The following is an 18,573-nucleotide window of genomic DNA, read 5'->3' on the forward strand; positions in this document are numbered from 1 at the left end:
CTATAGATGTGTTTTTGAAAAGACAGTGGTTTCTTTAATATTGCCTTTCACCTCTCAGGATATAAAATAACACTAGGTGACATTTGGAGGGACCATTAGTAAAATGCAAGATGGGAAGGGGGGGTTACTCAGTTGGACTAGCACCTTGTCTAAGGGGACTATATTTACGGGGAGTCATGTTAACCTTCAGAAGCGGAGATAAGCTCCAGTAGCTGTGGACTGCCCCTTAAGACTTAACCCAAGTGGAGAAATAAAAGCACAATGTTAGTAATGATTGAAACTTTTACTCATCTTTGGAAAGTGTTTGACAGCACTGGTATGCCTTTTCTTTTGTGACAGATGATCATTCTCTGACAACAGTAGGGCCAAGGCTTTCAGAGTTAGATGACAATCCAGAAATGAATATAAAGCTTGGTATCATTATTGGGTGCACTATCAGTGCCTTTTGCATAGTAGTTCTTCTTCTCTTTATCCTTTGGAGAAATCCTTGCAGGTTAGTGAACTTTTGTTTTATTCTTCAAGGGAAATAGATAGATAGATGGAAAGAAACTTTATTAATGTGTCAGAGAACCTTCTAGTTTGGGAGGATTATCCCATACTAATGCGGGGACACGCATAAATGGATAAACATTATTTACAAAGAATATTACCTACTTAAGAATAAAATTAAGTCATGCATGAAAAAAAAAAAGATGAATGAAAAAAATGAAAAAATGAAAATGATGTTACTTGATGGTTGGTACTCTTGAATTCTGTGAATTAACTTTTTGTTGGTCATTATCCTGGTAGTAAAAGGGTTAAGGGCAGGAAGCATAACACTCAGTTGAAGTTTTGAAAGTATTTAAAGATGGATTTTGCATTAATGTTGAAAATTGTTCTTTGAGGAAGCATAGTCAATCAGATTTGTGATCAAGACAGGTAGATTGCTCTGAAACAAAAGTGCGTGAAGCCTTGTGAATGAACACAATTTGTATAGTGTCAGGTAGATGTTCAAGGCCCTAGGTAGTAGATGGTTGACCAAACTTACATGTGGATTTTTGTAGGTATTCTGTTCTCCAGAAGAGTGAAAAGAAAGCAAATGTCAAAACATTGCCACCCATGAATGTGTATCTGCCGTCACACAAGCAAATGGCTGTGTCTTCAAAACAAGATAATAGTGGATCGACAGAAGAAACATCTGCCAGTTCAGGGTTTTGCCAGTGTAGATGTACCTGTGGAGGTTGGTGGTGATACTATTGTATGCTAACAGTTTTCAAGTAGTGAGTTTGTAACTAAATAAATGTAAGAGGCTAGTTTTGAAGATCTCTTCCAGAAAATCCTGTCTGGAGGCCATGGCCAACACGTTTATGGGGTTGCAATAATAATAAAGTCTTTATTCCATCATAAGATAAAACTACATATCTTATGTTACAATGAATTTGGAAAAACTACAACAGAAATCTACATACATATTATGAATTAAAAAGTATGTCATTACAATAAATGGAGCTTAAATATCAACCTATTTGCAAAGGTGTTCATAAAGCGCTTTGTATTAATTTTCGGGCGTGCGCAGCCTTTTTTCCTAAGATTGTGTACATATGTCTTTTGGACAGGAATGATGTCTTTCAGGGGGTGGCAATGCGTTGATTTTAGTTTCTTCAAAATATTTCGGTCTTGTTTGTTTAAAAGGTTCTTGATAAAAACTGGAAATGAGATAAAACCGCGTTTATGACATCGGTCTAAAAAATTTTGTACAACCGTAAAATCAGACTCAGATGCCCCATAGACTGAAAGTGCATAGCTAAAATTAGCCAAAACAATGGATATAAAAAGATGATCAATCTCTGCCTGAGAGTAATGTACCTTTCTCAATGTTCGTAGGACGTGTAAACACTTGTTTGCTTTGACAAGCTTAGTTCTTACATGCTCATCAAATTTTCCGTCACTCTGTAAAGTTACTCCTAGTAAAACAAAGCTATTACATTGGGGAATATTATTAATTGGAGAGTAGAGTACATTATGATTTTTCTTTCTAACAACCAGCTCTTTACATTTGCACGGGTTGCAGACCATTCTATTGTCTTTACACCATGTTAAGAACTGTCCTACTAAGTCAGCAGATGGGTCACTATTCCTAGTGATAGGCGAAAGAATAGTGGAATCATCGGCATATTTAAAAAGCACAGGGCAACCATTAAAAAAAATCTCCAAATCGTTCAAAAATATATTAAAAAGATACGGTCCGCTTGCACTCATCTAGCCACCTTGTTATAGGATGTTAGAAATGTGTAGGACTCAAGTATAAAATTAATGTAGTACCTGAGGAACTATGATTTCCAAATTTTTCAAAGGGTTTTAGTTTACACTCTCACCTTTGAAGTTATCGGTGATTAATACCTAATTATAAGAGCCAGAAAAGTTTTCTTTTATTAGTTTATACATACTCCCCCACTAACACAGAAAAACGTTCATTTGTTTTTAAGCTGGTAGATGGCCATTGGGACCAACAATGGTGAGCAAAAGTTTTCTTTTGGATTTGAATTTTTATTTGGAAAAAATGTTACACGAAATTAGTTGATTTCACTTTCAGGTAAGTTAAGAGCCTGTGTCCAGTAATTTTAATACTGACTAAATTGTAGAATTAACAAGGTTGGTTAAGAGATTTTAATTCCTGACCTATATGGAAATTGGAGAGTCAAACCACCCTTACACAAACCAAAAATAGAAAAGTTGGCATGAACTGTCTGGAGTTTTTTTTTTTTTTTTTTTTTTTCAATCTGTAATTAATGCAGTCTCTGAATTAAAAATCACTTAGCCGGATTTTTTCATTTGAAGTTTTAGACAACTTTGAAAAGCCTGTACATTGTTTGAGCACTATGGAAGTGCTTTTACTTTTGTTTAGATTTAAATTCAAATCTCAGGTGCATAGTCTTCACATATGGAGATTATATAATTTTCAAGTCTCAAGTCTTCAATTTGGTGAGACTGTTATTAAATTGCAATTTTATGATATTGTAATTTTTTGTTTAGATGAGGACCAATAATCGAATACCTGGAAGCAGTGATAGTTCCACGCCAATAACACAGGTTTTTTCACAGTCTTCTCCAGATGCCAATAGGTAATAGATTGTTCAATTTGATTACGTATCATAATATAGAGTAAGTCAGTGACCTAAGTCTCTCACTCAGTTGCCTTGACAATGGGACAATCCATTGATCCTTTGGGCTGCAAATGCAAACATATAGTTCCATTTGTTGCCTCTCTGTACGGTGTATTTTCCTGACGCAGTGAAAGAAAAAAACCTCACCATTTGCAGGCTTTGAATCTGTTACCTTCCCATTAATTTAACCGGCATAGTTTGCTTATGACACTGGAGTTTGTCACTTTCTTCTGTGGGGAAAAACGTAACATACTGTTGTGCCCTCAGATGGTGTACTACCTCTTCATGCTATCCACATGTTATCGCTGTTATATGATAGACAAATTTCATTACAAATTTAAGTGTTTCAACTCTTTTAACCGTCAGAAGCGATTAACATGGAACTTTTCCCTTCACTGCCATACATTATTCAGCAAACAAGTGACAAGAATACTCAAACTTATCAGGTAGAAGTTATCTTGATCTAACACCGACTTCTGGTAACTAATTAGCAAGGAATTGTGTAGCAGCAGAGGGGAGAATTAACAATCAGATCTTGAGATTTAAAGGGTTAACAGAGCGTGTTTTGGTCTTGCAGTGAAGACAGTGGAAGTGGTCATGATCTTAGAGGAAGAGGAGGTTTGTAATCATAGTTCGTATACAGTGTCATGATAGTAAATGTGTTGTTGGGATTCAGTAATGAACAGCACGTTTTCATTTCAAGGTTTCGTTCGTGCTACAGATCTCAAATGCAACTTGCTGTTTAGAACTGGAATGGATTTTCCAGGCTGCATTTCTTTCAAGGTTAAACTCATGAATTGCAAATCACTATTAATCACCTAAAAGTCGGTACTTCTCTTTTCTTCATTGCGCATCCTGTCAATGTATGAAACATCCTCTGAATATTGGAAAATTTGTCAATGTTTAAGTGCAGCAAATATGAATGTAGCAATTCTGTGTAGCTTTAAAACAAAGCTGTGTTGTAAATGAAAGTTAATTCAGCCATATAGTAAGATGGATGGTCTAAATTGTTGACTTATTTTTTTGTTTTAAACTTCGTCAGTGATCAGCGTCAAAATGTCTTCCTTTAATATCGGCATATTGTTACAAGCGGAGGCTGTGAGAATCAACAAACTGATCAGTGTAGAGTAGTGGCCTTGATTTTGAATATAAATGTTCACATCAGCTATGTTTGCAGACCACTGAGGAAAAATTGAGATGTTGAAAAAGGCTTGATTTGTGTGCTGACTTAAATGCCATTGCTTTTGTTGTGACAGATCACACAAACAGTCCAGGATCTTCATCAAGTAGTCTGTCGGTTGAATTACACAAAAATGGGGAGATACATACAGTACCAGTAAGTGTACTATTCTATGAATTATACATGTGTTATTATATTCAGTACCGGGTATACTTAATGACAGTACCAGTAAGTGTACTATTGTATGAATTATACATGTGTTATTATTTTCAGTACCGGGTATACTTAATGAGTTTTACACCACGAAGGTGAGAAGTTCTTTTTACGCGCGCTGATTGGCTAGTTCGAAGGCGATTGGCAAGGTTAACTTTAGTTCGCTGTGTGATTAGTCGGTCCAGAAAACTCGCGCCACTATCTTAACCAATCAGATGCAAAACTCTCAACTATCGCGACTTGATCGCTCAGCGTTTTCCCGCACTTCTTACAATTTGCTTGTTTTCAATTTTATTCCTCGTTGACCAGCGAATCACGTTAACCTTCATTCTGATTGGTTTTCACTCATCGAAAACTGCTCCTGGCATGTTTTTTTAGATTCATTTGTTGCACTTACTTTCCTATCTCAGTTATCTTACATCCCTTTACTGGTGACGATTTCCTGCATCGACGGTAGAACCAGCTAAAAATGTTTTTTTTATTTTTTATTTTTAAGGTCTCATCAAAAAGCCAAAGGAAGAGCATATCTGTTGATGTGTGAAAGGAATTATTCTGATCCAAGCGCTTGGACCCAGCTTCTTCTTGATGGTCAACATTGTCGTTAAGTTTTACAATCTTTCATGAAGGAACTCTTATGAAAACTATATTATTTCCCAAGTTGAAATGGTAAATTGGCCACCGTAACGATTACAAAAGCTGACGTTTCGAGCGTTAGCCCTTCGTCGGAGCCAATAGAGGTATTGTGGGTTGTGTGTGCTTTTAAAGGCAGAAAGTGGAGCTACGTTATTGGTTACTCCCACCGACGCAGCCCCAAACAGTTTCTTTCGAAACTATCAGCCTTTATTCATTTCTATTATTTCCCCTCTCCACATCACGCTTTTTTATAACTCAATACTTATTGACAAATCCCGTATAGTAGACATATTGCATTTTTATCCTATCACATTGAAAATGCCGCAACTGATAGCCTCAGTTCCAACAGTGCTCATTTGTTTCATGTTTATCTGAAGACTGTAGAATACTTTCTTGAAAGACGAAGTAACCCAAAATGATTCTAATTTTGAACACAATTTTGAACAGCGAATGTGAGCTTTTTGTACAAAGATAAATTGAAATTATCAAATCAGTATGCGAACGCTTAAACTGAATTCTCCACTGGTGAACAAAGCTTGATTTATTTTTGTACTTTTTTAATATTTTATGAACTTATGGAAGGTCACCTGATTGGTATTCAAACTGTTGACTGTGTAATTTAATCAATATTTATGCTTCAAAATTATTTATGTTTCCTCCGAACTTGCAATTAGAGAAGCTGTGGTAAAAAACTGGATACGTGATTTCCAAAACAAAAAACAGGCCTGTTGTTGGTTGTGGGAGTGTCAGTTACGTTGGAGACTTGAAAACAAAACATTTTGTCATCATACCTACATACATAACAGACATACTTACTTACTTTATTTAACGTGGAAATACGCTTAGCTTAAGAGCTAGTTTACAGGTATTCCACTTAATACCTAATGAAAACCTAACAACTAACAACGCTAATAATCACAGCGGGTAAAATCACAAATGAAATACTGATTAAAAGCTATTTAAAACTGTTATTACAATATTACCGCCGCAATCAAAATACTATTAAAACTAACGTTACAAATCGAAATTTAACGATCTAATTCTGTTTACTATTTCTTTGGTGCCCGCTTTTATTCTAATGTCATTTGAGAGTTCATTCCATTTCTTGGCTGCAAAATATCTCCATGACTTGAGTCCATATTTGATAGTGTTAACTTTAGGTAAAGATAAAACATCTTGGCGCCTGAGATTGTACTTAAATGAGCGTAAGTTAATAAGATTCTTAATTGCCCGGGGTGCTTTGTTCGATATGCTGTTATGTATTGTCAGTAACATGTCTTGAATTCTTCGAGATTCCATGGAGGGTAGTCTTATCCTATCCAAGAGATGCTGATAAGATGCATGTTTATCATTATAGACATATCTCAACGCTCTTTCATTAACTTTTTCGATTTTTGGTGTGTTTCTTTTTCCGCAATGGTGCCAAACTTGATTGCATTAATAAAAATTCGGTAGTATGAACGAACGATATAACGATTCCTTGGTTTTAAGTGGTAAAATATTTTTTCACTCTATTAAGCGCGTTTATTCGAGCACTCACTTTGCGGCAAATACTCGAAACTTGATCATCTGCCAGATTTCAAGTCCACACCACACAGCAGACACTGTAGTTACATCTAACAAATTGTCAGGAAATCTTTTCTATACCTCCGCTCACAAATGAAAAAGTATCCATTTCAGAAAGACTTTTATCCAATTTAGACATCTTCATCCAAGATCACAACTTATGTTCGCCTTACTTTACTGGCTGTCCAGCTCTTATTTACAATATTTAAGAAAACTGATTGCTATTTGTACAACTAATTTTTTATCTTGGTGAGAAAATTGTCCTGTACTTTTTTTTAACTGATAAAGTTGTTCCTGTTTTTGAAATTCCTCCGATTTGTTTTTCGTTTAAATGTTATTTTTGCCGGTTAAAAGTGAAAAGGTTAATGCAGAGATCAGCCTAGTGCTTTCAGTATGCTTTCTAAAGGCTTTGTGAAAATGAACAAGTGATGCATTTTTAACATCTCGCCGAATGACCTTATGTGAAATTTAGACAAAAGCTTGTTACCACTTTCATAAATGGCTGTCGGATTAATATTCTTTTATTAAAATTTAAATTAGCCTTTCTGGCCTCGTTCTCCAGTACAAAATTTAAAAGAAGACATTATCTCAAGCGAGGCCAGAAAGGCTAATTTAAATTTAATCAAAAGAATATTAATCCGGCAGCCATTTATGAAAGTGGTCAATGCCAGTTACTTTTATTGGCAATTTTTCTTTGAATTTCAAACGATTCTGTTTTGAACAAACGTTTCCTGGATGCAGTATGCGTTGCAACCGTAAGGTGACGCTTCAGTGAAAATAATATTAAATCAATATTTATTAAATGATATCGCATTATCAACGATAGATTTGCAGTCTCCTTGTAACTGACGGAGATACGTCAGGTAATGGCTACCACTTTAACATCAAAGATAACATTGCATTGAGCGGGTCTTAATGTTGATAGGAAGGAAAGCTTTTCAGATCGTTTGAATTCCAATGTTCTCTCCACATACCCACGTTTTTTCAGGGGAGATACCTGACGCGGAATATATGAAGAGGGTGTTTGTATTAGTTCTTGTCTAAGTTCAGGTATCTTCTCCAACGAATTGAGTATCGAAGTGAGTACTGTACAGTAGTTTCGTTTTCTTTCACTCTTTGGCTTGGCTAGAAAACCCGCTTGCTCCTTACTTTAAAAAAAACAATCATATCAGCCATTATGATCGCTTTACTTTTGGTTTTACGGCACAAACATTTCTACCTTACAAGTGGATCCCTCATTCATATCCCCTTGTCAGAGAGTCAGACGTGCTTGTCTTGCACTTTCCATGTAGCATTGTATCCTCGTTTATACGTATAGAACATTTAGCCATGTAGTTAGAGACCTAAACAACAGAACTGAATCGCATGCTGTCATGTACGTGCAGAGAACTTTGTGCAGAGTCATATAATATTCATGGTATTTTTCGAGTATTTTTTATGTCAACGAAATGCGAGGTTAATCGTCGCTTCGTTTTAATGACAGCTTTTGTGAATGAGTTTTTTGACCCTTCTCGAATTTAGTTTTGCACGTTCTTTGCTGCTGACAGCAGGCCTATACCATTCAGTCCCTGTTAATGAGTCTGCATATAACCAGTTGTCTAACGGAATCAAGCCAAAGCATTATAGGTAGGAAAACTTCCATCATAATCACGATAAACATAACTTGTATACTCTCAAACTGCTATTTATTTATAAGTTAATTTGAGAGATATGAATTAGCCACTCAGAATATTGGAAAAGCTGCAAAATGAGCAACCTTAACGTGAAGTTATTACTTTGATATTAAAAATCGCTTTCCAAACTGATTAAGTTCCAGTTTCAGGTAAAATACCGTTAGGAACGTTTTCAGTTAAATTCATGGGCAAAGTCAGAACCCATAAGGCTGCTTATCGTTTGAATTGTTAACAACCCCAGATATGTTCCGCAAATAATTTGAATTTATTTTGACGCAAAGTTTCGCTGGGGAAACTACACTTCAGATTTTAAAAATATCCATTTTTTATGGAAAATTATTGATGTATGCTTGCATTACTAACAAATTTGGAAATGTTATTTAACTTCGTTTGTAAAAAAAAATTTTTTTGATGAAAGGTTTCATATAAGTGCTATATAATATATTTTCATCATATGCATGTACCTTTGTAATTTATACTTATATATATAATATATGCACATACGTTTCACGTCATCATTATTATTATTTGCTTAGCCGTTATGTTATTTTTCTATAAGCAACAATATCTGATGTGGCGATGTTACTATTTACCAGGGTAATTTTTGTACTTAAATCGTCTGAGCCAGGGTTCAGAGGATGACATTATTGTAAAGGAACATGATATATTATCTATTTTAAATAAACCCTGGAAATCAAATAATTTCCTCGTCTAAGACTCAACTAACTCGTTCCCAAGGCCTCGTGTCTTGTTCTCCTGGAGCAATTCATCGCGTTTGTTCAGGTATCCAATTGTATTCCCAAGAGGAGAGAGGAGCTGTGCGAGTAAACTTTCTCAAAGCTCAATCCCGAACCTTTTCATCCAGCGTGAAACACTCTGCACCAGTGACCTCTCCAAAACACAGTCAGCAGAGTTTCTCGGCTCGGTAGAAACTGGACCCTACTTTAAGCCTCACATCATTGAGAGGGACTCGCCAGGACGCTATTCTCATTCGTTGCGCGGTCAGCGAGGCAGAAGAGAGACGTTGTGGTGTAGAAAGGGTCTCAGAATTTACTGAAGTATCGATTTGTGTGTCTTAATTTGGTTCCAACAGTGGTCTCTTACAATGGGGGTGCTTATTCTTATTAATGCCAGTCTATTGACCTAGTGTCTTCGAATTCTTCAGTGTCATCGTTTCTTCATTAGTGCATAATTAGGGCGCTCATTGGTCGAAATTGGCGGCTTTTTTCTTTACGGCCAGAGTTCCGGCAATTTATCTTGCGGGACTTAGAGTTCAGCAAGATAAATTGTCATTTCCTTGAAAACGAGTTTGGAGATTCAACTTTCCTAAATAGCGGATTAGAGGAACAGAATGTCGAGAACAAAATAACTTGCAGTGAAGGCGTCTTATTCGGGAGAGTTAACGTCACAGGCTTGCAATCGTTTATTTACCGGCTATATTTGATTTAGAGTTAGGGTGGACGGTGGGGTAATAGGCAGGGAAAAGCGAATTTCTATTCCATACTAAACTTCCTCCTTCCCCCCCCCCCCCCCTCCTTCCTATTAACCGTCACTCACCCGCTTGGTAAATATTCCCTCTCTTCCCAACCTCCACCTTTGGTAAAAATCAAAGATGGCGGGAATTTTTTTTTTCTCCAAGAAAACACTGAGCACTCGCTCCCCAAAATTATGCTTGCTCTGCTTGACGGGAACTAAACTGCCAATACACTCAACGAAGTTGGAGAAACTTAATGACTGTAAATGCCATTTTTCTATTTAAAAACGACAAATAGGATAAAATGATATAAAGAAAAAACGGTTTTTTTTTTTCTTTTAATGAATAATGCACCTTAGAAGATAACAGAAGTTATTTTGCGGTTACAAAAATATTTTACCTTGATTGTTCATCGAATCAAATCAAATCATGGCATGGTAAAAGTGTGATTACAAAGAGAAACTTTACGAGACTATCCTTACAAAGACATCTATGGGCAGCTAGTCATAACTAGCTGGCCATAGGTAAAGCCCCTTACTTATAAAGGAATTCTCTGAGGTGATTTGTACAGTTTTGTTATTCACAGTTGTATAAACATATAATACATAAAATTTTCGGAAGCCATTACACTTCTTACATTTTGTTTCTGTTATTTACTAGCCGTAAACCAATTATTCACAACAGACGCACAATTTCAATACCCCGACGATTCAGAACTTAATTTGGCTAAATCTATTTAAATAACGTATTTGTAGACTTTCACGAGAGGGTTATCTAGATAAACTGTTCTGTGGGATTTTTATTTTCCCAATCTAATCCTCATTTCAAAACAAACAGCTTTGTTGTTTTTTATTTTATTTGTTCTGTCAGCAAAGAGCACCCATTTCAGCCTCTCCACCGCACCCCCGTACCCACCCCCCCTTCTACCCTTAGGTGCATGGTACATTTTTACTCCGTGTACGGAGGGGGCGGGTCATGTCTGGAATTGGAATTGTAATTGATAACAAAATCTCGGCGCGGAATGCTCATATCGACCACATAGTGTGAACAAGGTACATCTCGTACAAAGTTCGATGGTGTTTGGCTTGCTTGAGTTTCGATGGGTGAACGTTGAATTTCTGTTGCTGCGAGTTCAACGTCTTCCTCTTCGATAACACTGAGGTCAGTTTGCGACGTCTGAGACTGGCGAGAATTGACGGTACATTTGCCATCGCCATCTGATCTGGAGTGAAGGGTAGCCTACATAAAAAAGGAAAACATTGACATTGCTATTGAGGTGCGCTTAAAGAAAAAATTACCTGCGAACTGCACAAACAAAAACACACAAAGTTACACTGCGGTCAATCATAACAAATTATCTGAAGCCGGTGAGAACTCAACCTAAATACAAACAAACCATGCCTAAAGCGCGGGAAAATTGCAAGTGGCTGATTTCTGAGAAAACATGACGATCTAAAGAATATAATGGGTGCACGAAGTGCAAAAATAAACAGCGCGATGGTGGCGGATGAGCAAAAAACGAGGGAAGTTTGGGGTGGGGCTGGTCGCAACCCGAACCTAACCGCTATCATGGCGCAGCTTACTATTTCGCTCCGTTTTACTAACTGAGCGTCTGGAACAGGCTAGGTTACCAAGTTACATGACCCAGCTCGACTTTCTGTGAGCTAAAGGCTGTCACATGCAAGGCAATTTGATCTAATTTAGTCTGGATAAAACGCACCTTAGAACGTCTTTTGCGGCACAGTAACGCCGTCTCCATAACCGCGGCCAGAATGCACGTGATCAGTCCACCACTATACACGCCACACATGCCGTACACCAGATCACGCAGTTTGTTTTGGATACCATTACAGTTTGCAGTGTCTCTGAAGATGATTGACACTTGTCGTAGCTCACTGTGATGAAAGCACTTGCACGAGTTCTCCACAGGGAAATATTGACAGCTGTCCATCTCAGAAAGGAGAGGCGCAATTTCGGTCCCAGTAAAAAGCGCTCCGGCGAAACAAAGAAATGCGGCTGCCACGGTGAAAATTATTGAGGAAACAATCTGTGAATTTTAAATAAGAGAAGAAGAAGTGAATAAAAAAGTGAAGAAAAAGTGAAGAAAACTGTAGCCCTCTGGGTAATAGATTTCGTTTCATCTTCAACTTTCAAAACTTAGGGTGACTAGAGTCTGTTACAAATTGCCCCCCCAGAATTTGTTCGCAAATGTACTACAGATTAGACCACTTTCATAAATGGCTGCCGGTTAATATTCTTTTGTTTAAATTTAAATTAGCCCTTCTGACCTCGTTCTCTAGTACAAAATTCAAAAGAATACATTATCTCAAGCGAGGCCAGAAGGGCTAATTTAAATTTAGCAAAAGAATATTAATCCGCAGCCATTTATGAAAGTGGTCTAAGTACTCTTGATGACTTCGCACTTGAAATCGACGGACATATCACAACTTCTGAAAACAGCATTTTTATAGAACTGATTCTGTATAAAGTTTCCGAAAGATTTCCTGTTACGCACCTAAAATAGTTAGCAACGACTTAAAAAAAAATTACTCACGAGTACTTTACATCTTGGCTTCCACATGACCATCAGATGCAATCCAACCAAACCAAGCTGTAGAGAAATATATTAAAATAACATTTATAAAAGATGAAGACTTGTTTCTGAAATTTAATTTGTTAATCGCTTATGTTGTTTAAACCATGAAAAACAATTAAAGAGCCACTATTGAAAACAAGGAAGTGAATTCTAGAATTTTCGGCTTGATTTCATTCTCTCTTTTTTTTTTTTTAATCAAATCCCGCCGGTGTTCTTCACTATGGACACGAAAAAGATCTATATTCACTCTAAGAAAAGAAACACGACTATTCCATTTTAAGACTAAGGGTAGGGAAGTTAAACTTTCCTAGAGCTATTTGTCGTTCGACTGTGACCGAGATTAAAAAATTTAATTCATTTCTTTGTTTCTCAAAGATGGCCCGCTATCTAAAGACATTAAAGTCATTTGCAATCGCTCGCGTGGGCTAGGGCTGGACTTTTTCGAGGCCTTTCTGATAGGAAAATTCGGATGTCTGAGCTTGGTTAGCGAAACTGATCTATAATTATCCGTTATATATCTGATTGTTTTATTTACAATCCTACCAAATAATTTTTTGATTCCGTAGAGTTAGTGAACCTTTACGCGACTGTTTCTAATCATTTTTGAGCTGTTTGGATAAGAAAATGGAAATGTTTAAACAGAAATAAGAAATGAAAACTGCCAAGATCTCACCCAAAAATGAAGGAGATAAGGTTCTTTTTTATGATCTTTATTCTTTTACCGTTTTTTAAAACACTATTTAAATCCTTGAGCTTCCTTTAAGAAACAAAGACATCCAAAACAACAGGAAATTATTTTCCTTTTCATTCGAGATAATTTCACAGAGCTGCATTCATTTCGACTGGTCAGAATTCATTTGCGGTCAAAGCTCTATCATATTTGAATCGTTATCGGACGAATAGTTTCGCCAGCTCTCTGTCGACCTTCAACAATGGAAATTTAAGACATTTCTTACAGTTATCATATCGAAAACTTTATAACACTTTAGCAGACTTGGTTTGCCGCAAGACGCAACATGTGTTTTCACTAGTTACGCTTTGAAACACGTTTTTTATAGCAGGTGCTTTCTTATCACCTAGAACCGCGAGTGTTGATTCAATTTACAATCACAAAAAGAAGCGAAACAATACAAATGTGCTGTGCTTTCTGATTTGATTTGTTAGCGATCAATTCGCACAATGCAACAGGTTGGAATACAGGAGACTCTACCAATTGCTTTGTGTTCACCAACCATGATAATGTGATCATCATACAATATGTTAGATAAATCTTTTCTCTATTTTTAATTAACCTTTCATTCAGTTTCCGAAATAGAAACGAATTAGGTAAAAGATGTGAAACAACGGATTGTTCTATAACCTTAAAGCTCATATCACCAACGTTTTTTTAAGACTACATGTAACTTGAAGTTCTTTGATTTCCCTTTCCTAAAACGCACACATCAACACTAGTGTTGCCTCTGTTTACACAGCAGAAATACAAGGGTTTTGCAATAAAGTCTCAGTCTCAGTCTCTTTGATTTGTTGAACGCGGAACAGTTGATGTTCTTTATTTCTGCGTTTGATACAGAAATAAGATTAATTCAAACTTCCGTTTCTCTCCTTTTCAATCAAGAACAGAGAGCCTAATCTTTGTCCTTCTCTGGCAATACTTGTTAAGCAAAACTCTCTTATTTGGAGCCAAGAATAACCTTTTCAAAGATCAATATACGTATTACCGCTAAAAACTATGCTTAACTTGAATCGAAATCATAACTAGATCACTTCGCAGGTTGGCTCTTCAATTTGCAATGAACTTTTTCCTTTCATGACTATCTTTTTTCTTATCAAGCAATACTCTCATCGTATATTCGTTTCTTTTGGTCAAGAAAGTCACGTAAACTTTTCACCGATCAATATAAACACTCAGTCAAAAATAAGCCTGACTTCAAACTACTTCGATTACTAGTCGAACCTGTAGGAAAAAGGAAACCCCAATGATACCTCGAGGATCAAAAACAGAGAGTTTTTCTTTACAACCTGTTAATTACTGTCTTTCACATGCAAATACAATGATATGAGGGCACGAGGCTATATTAACCTGCTATGTAAATTAACACGTGCAGCAACTTTAGTTAATAAACATGATTTGATCTTCCGATTTCAAAGTGCTATATGCAAACGCTTGAGAGTTTCCGGCAACGGGCCAAAGCTTTTTACAACCGCATTGAGTATTGATAATAAATTTTGACATTTTATTCACCCTTCAGCGCTTACAAAACAAAAGATTCATTTAATTTCTTTTTCGCTTCAAAACGTTAGACTTTTTGGCGATTACTGAGGACGCTTCTTCCACCCGCTTGCTTGTGAGGCGGTTCTAATCTTAACGTTTTATCCTCAGAGAATGGAAAAGGTCAGAATATGACGTCTTGGGAATGCCGCAAGTAAATTTATGTTAATGGTGCCTTAGCCCCCATGCGTGTGATATTGTACAAGGAAAAACAAAGCGGTTAAGTGTATCATTCACTAACCACGCGTTTTTGGCATAAGAACAAATGCGTTTCACTTTCGGCACGTGTCAATGGAATTGTGCGCAAAATCTCTTTCATCTCCGCTCACCGATCAAAAGTGAGTTTCAATGCAACATTTGGTTGATGAATTAAATAGGTAAACACCACAGCACGGCACATAATTTTTTTCTTCTTCTCGGCGTGGGATCCATTTTACAAAGCCCTAACATGGGTAAAGGTGTTGTTTATGATTTATATGCACGCGCCAGAGTCACTTCAGTTCTTTTGTTTGTTTCGAAACTTGCATTGACCACATCCAAAATAAAAGGTTCCTTTATTTTCCCGCGCTATAATTGTTGCAGTTGAAAACTTGACTTGCTTTTCGAATGATTAATCCATTAAAGCTTTGGGATTGCGAAGTTCAGAGGCTCAGTGTGCAAAATTTGTGAAAATATAAGCCATTGAATATGTATGAGCGTCAGGCACTTGTCTTTATTTACACAAGTTACTAATATGCTTTACTTAAACTTTTGTGTGATCCTTTCCAAACGCATCAAATGAACATTTTTCAAACCATAAATCTTCACAGACAAACGAAGTTGAAAAAAAAAGAAAATTGAGGAGTGGCAATTCTAAATTCGTAAGGCATTATTCATCATTTTCGATTTTCTACAAGTGTAGCAAAAAGGCGCAGTTGATTTGAAAGTCCGATTTTCAAAAACCAGGGATGCTGATAATTGTTACATTAAAGCCGTGCGTTGTTTTCAGTGTGAGTTCATTTATCTACTGCCTTTGAATTAAATCTATTGCTATCAGACGTTGAACTCTACCGAATAATAAGTAATCAACTGCCTACGGTGTTAATTCGTGACTTGGGAATTTAGGGGAAACACATTTTAAACAAGAGTTGTAATGAACTGTGCGGCAGTTTAGCGTTCGAATTACCATATTTTAACACAGGGCACCGAAATAGACACGAAGAACAAATTGCGCGCATATGCCTCGGTTTTACCTAATTTCTTTTAATACCATTTTTACGAAGATCTAGTCATGTAGTAAAGAGATTTATGTTTTTTAGAAGAGAGAAAAACAATAGACCTACCAATGCGCCTGTAACATAGGATGGTATAAGACCTTCTGTATGGTACGCAGAGGATGTTACTCGATGGATGCTAAAATAACCGATTCCAAGAAGACATCCAATGGAAAGAATTGTAAAGCCAAGAAGCGGGAGTGCCACAAGTCGCTTCCCGCAACACTGACAACTGTTGCCTTTTTCTGCGTTTCGATGGATGACAACATCTTTGGCTCGTAACAGCTTTTGATCCGCGGAATGAGCAGGCCCAGACCTTGAGCTTTTCGGTGATGGCATTATTCTCACTGGTCGTGCACGATTCACTGGCCACACTTCTACCGCCGACAAATAGATCCACGCTTCTTACTTCCTTCGTAGTAAATTCTTTCTGAGCAATTAAAAAAGGCGGGAAAGTAAGATTTCAAGCTTTCACCCTCAAAATATTCTCTCTAGCGACTTCAGATGTTCTTTCGGGATGCTGTAAACGGTTTCTAAGCGTCTTGTTCAATTAAGGTCGAAAATTGTCTTTCTTCGAGTTCTTAGTGCGTCGATTCACTGCTAAAGAGCTCGGGGCTGTTTTGACGATGCCAATGAGTACGGCGAATGTTGTTTCTAACGTATTCTTTGTGACGTCTATCATTGTGTGTACGGCTGAATGGAACCTGACACAGTTCAATGGGCTGCACGAGGCGCCAATCTTATTATTAGCATAACAATGGCTGTCCAATTTAATTTATGTGCTCACCGAATGCCTATTGAGCTGTAGTTTAAACAGGTTACGATGCGCAGGTGGCTATGATCGGGGAAAGAAATCAGACAAAGAAATCAGGTGTTTCTGCAAAAGAAAGATCACGGATTATTGCCAATGCTACCCGTCGTAGACCTTCAGGATCGACAGAGAAAATAAGCAAAATTTGATCCAGACCTAACAAACATTTTAAAAATTAGGTACGCTGAGCGTGCATTTGAAAAGCTTTCAATATAAAAGCCACTCCACTCCTTACAATGATATTACAACAAAGTAAAGTTTTCTACAAGAAAAGGTTTTTAAGTGTTCCCCGAAACTTTTTAATTTAATTAATAGTGCTTGTTATTCTGAAAGGTTCTTTTAAGAGAATTATCGGGTTTTGTTCCTCTGTTCTATAAGGGGCAATTTTCTCTCCCTAGCTCGCTCATTTCGTTCAATTTTGCTGCTAGTGGTAATATTGATGAGACAAATAAATTAGCGAGGTCAGATTAACTGATATTGCTCTTCAACTTGAAATACGGCATTTAACCAAATAAACATGACCGACGCGAACACATTTCCTAATTAATTACCCCATTTTCAGGAAAATCGTTTATTTTGAAGGATGGATTTGTTTGCTTTGGTACTATTGTTCTCTGAAAAAAAAAAAGCGACGCTGAAATACAAGTATGAAATCATCAAGTTTTGTAGAGTTTAGAGGTTATAATTTACTAAGTAAAATTGGTGGAACGTTTCTTGCTCCCTGACACGCACATAGCTAAATGTCTCCGTTTGGCACCCGAGGAAGACTGAAACATGAAAAAAAGTTTATCAAGGCTTCTTGAAGTTTAATTTCTTGTTTCGTTTAAACTAATTTAGTATATTCTTCGAAATGAAAAACAGTTCATGAGGTGATAATACGGCAAAAAAGCACGCGTTCTGATAATAGCGCAAGTTACAAATTTCCATAATTAGAGAAGGCGTTAAAAAACAGCCCTCTCGCATGAAAGTAAAAAAAAAATTAAACAAGCCGAGATTTATCTCGGTCGTGTTAATAAAACGACTCATCTGCCAATTAAGGTCGGAGTCAGTGCTTGAAGTCATTTTCTTGTTCAATTAGATAGTGGTAAACTTTGCTAAGTTTACTAAGTATATACTGGCCTTCCTATCTGGATATCCGGTCATTGTACAGTCTTTTTAGGTAAGGAAATAAAACCCATACGTTTTTCTTTTTTTAAAAAGCGCATGTATTCATGATATCGACTGATGTTCAAGAACTTTGTAACTAATGTCATGGCATCACTTTGCTGCTACGTTAATAAGTTCGTGGTATATTAATATCGCCATCACGCGTCTTTTCTGTTGCTATTGTTCGCGCTTTCCTAGTCTTAATGTGAAAATGGCGACGCCGAAAATCTGTTGTGAAAATTGATTAACAAAACTAATTATAGGTCTTTCTTGTGGTTACCGAAATTTGGTTAACAGGATTGGAGAGGGTAGCTGTTTTGTGTTTTGAATAAAATGAACAAAAACAGACATATGAAAATAATTCAGTGCCGGCAAAAATGTACAAATGCTCAATGAAAGAATTTACGTACTCCTAGTACAGTAAAATATAATGATCGTAACGATGAAACCGAGAAAGAAGGAAGTTAAAGAACCAAGGATGATTAAGGTCATTAGGGCAATGAATTAGCCTCTGCTCTTTTTGGTGGATCGATATCTTTTGTGCAAAAGGAATCAGTCAAAAGGTTTTTTTTTCTTTTTAGGAACCTTTGTTACTTATGTTAGTTACATATGGCAT

At 36.7% G+C, this 18,573-nt stretch overlaps 2 protein-coding genes across 3 annotated transcripts in view; one reads left to right on the forward strand and one right to left on the reverse strand.

Moving 5' to 3' along the window:
* The window catches only part of LOC111321335 (protogenin-like), a 31,512-nt gene extending 22,402 nt beyond the window's left edge, over positions 1 to 9,110 (forward strand). For both annotated transcript variants that reach the window (XM_088740984.1, XM_088740987.1), the window contains 7 exons: positions 340 to 493; positions 1,044 to 1,219; positions 2,466 to 2,494; positions 3,013 to 3,101; positions 3,721 to 3,761; positions 4,400 to 4,479; positions 5,033 to 9,110. In XM_088740984.1, the coding sequence (XP_088597110.1) occupies positions 340 to 493; positions 1,044 to 1,219; positions 2,466 to 2,494; positions 3,013 to 3,101; positions 3,721 to 3,761; positions 4,400 to 4,479; positions 5,033 to 5,077 (614 nt within the window). In that variant the 3' untranslated portion in view covers positions 5,078 to 9,110. The remainder of the gene's footprint in view (positions 1 to 339; positions 494 to 1,043; positions 1,220 to 2,465; positions 2,495 to 3,012; positions 3,102 to 3,720; positions 3,762 to 4,399; positions 4,480 to 5,032) is intronic.
* A 1,077-nt stretch (positions 9,111 to 10,187) lies between these two features.
* LOC111321297 (protein ENTREP2) lies at positions 10,188 to 16,713 on the reverse strand. Its single transcript, XM_022924141.2, has 4 exons — positions 16,070 to 16,713; positions 12,437 to 12,493; positions 11,603 to 11,929; positions 10,188 to 11,121 (listed from the first exon to the last, which is right to left on the reverse strand). Exons 1-4 carry the CDS (start codon positions 16,337 to 16,339, stop codon positions 10,831 to 10,833), a joined length of 945 nt encoding a protein of 314 aa, XP_022779876.1. The 5' UTR covers positions 16,340 to 16,713; the 3' UTR covers positions 10,188 to 10,830.
* Between the last annotated feature and the right edge of the window lie 1,860 nt (positions 16,714 to 18,573).

The sequence above is a fragment of the Stylophora pistillata genome, chromosome 1 (assembly GCF_964205215.1).
Source record: "Stylophora pistillata chromosome 1, jaStyPist1.2, whole genome shotgun sequence".
Classification (NCBI taxonomy): domain Eukaryota; kingdom Metazoa; phylum Cnidaria; class Anthozoa; order Scleractinia; family Pocilloporidae; genus Stylophora; species Stylophora pistillata.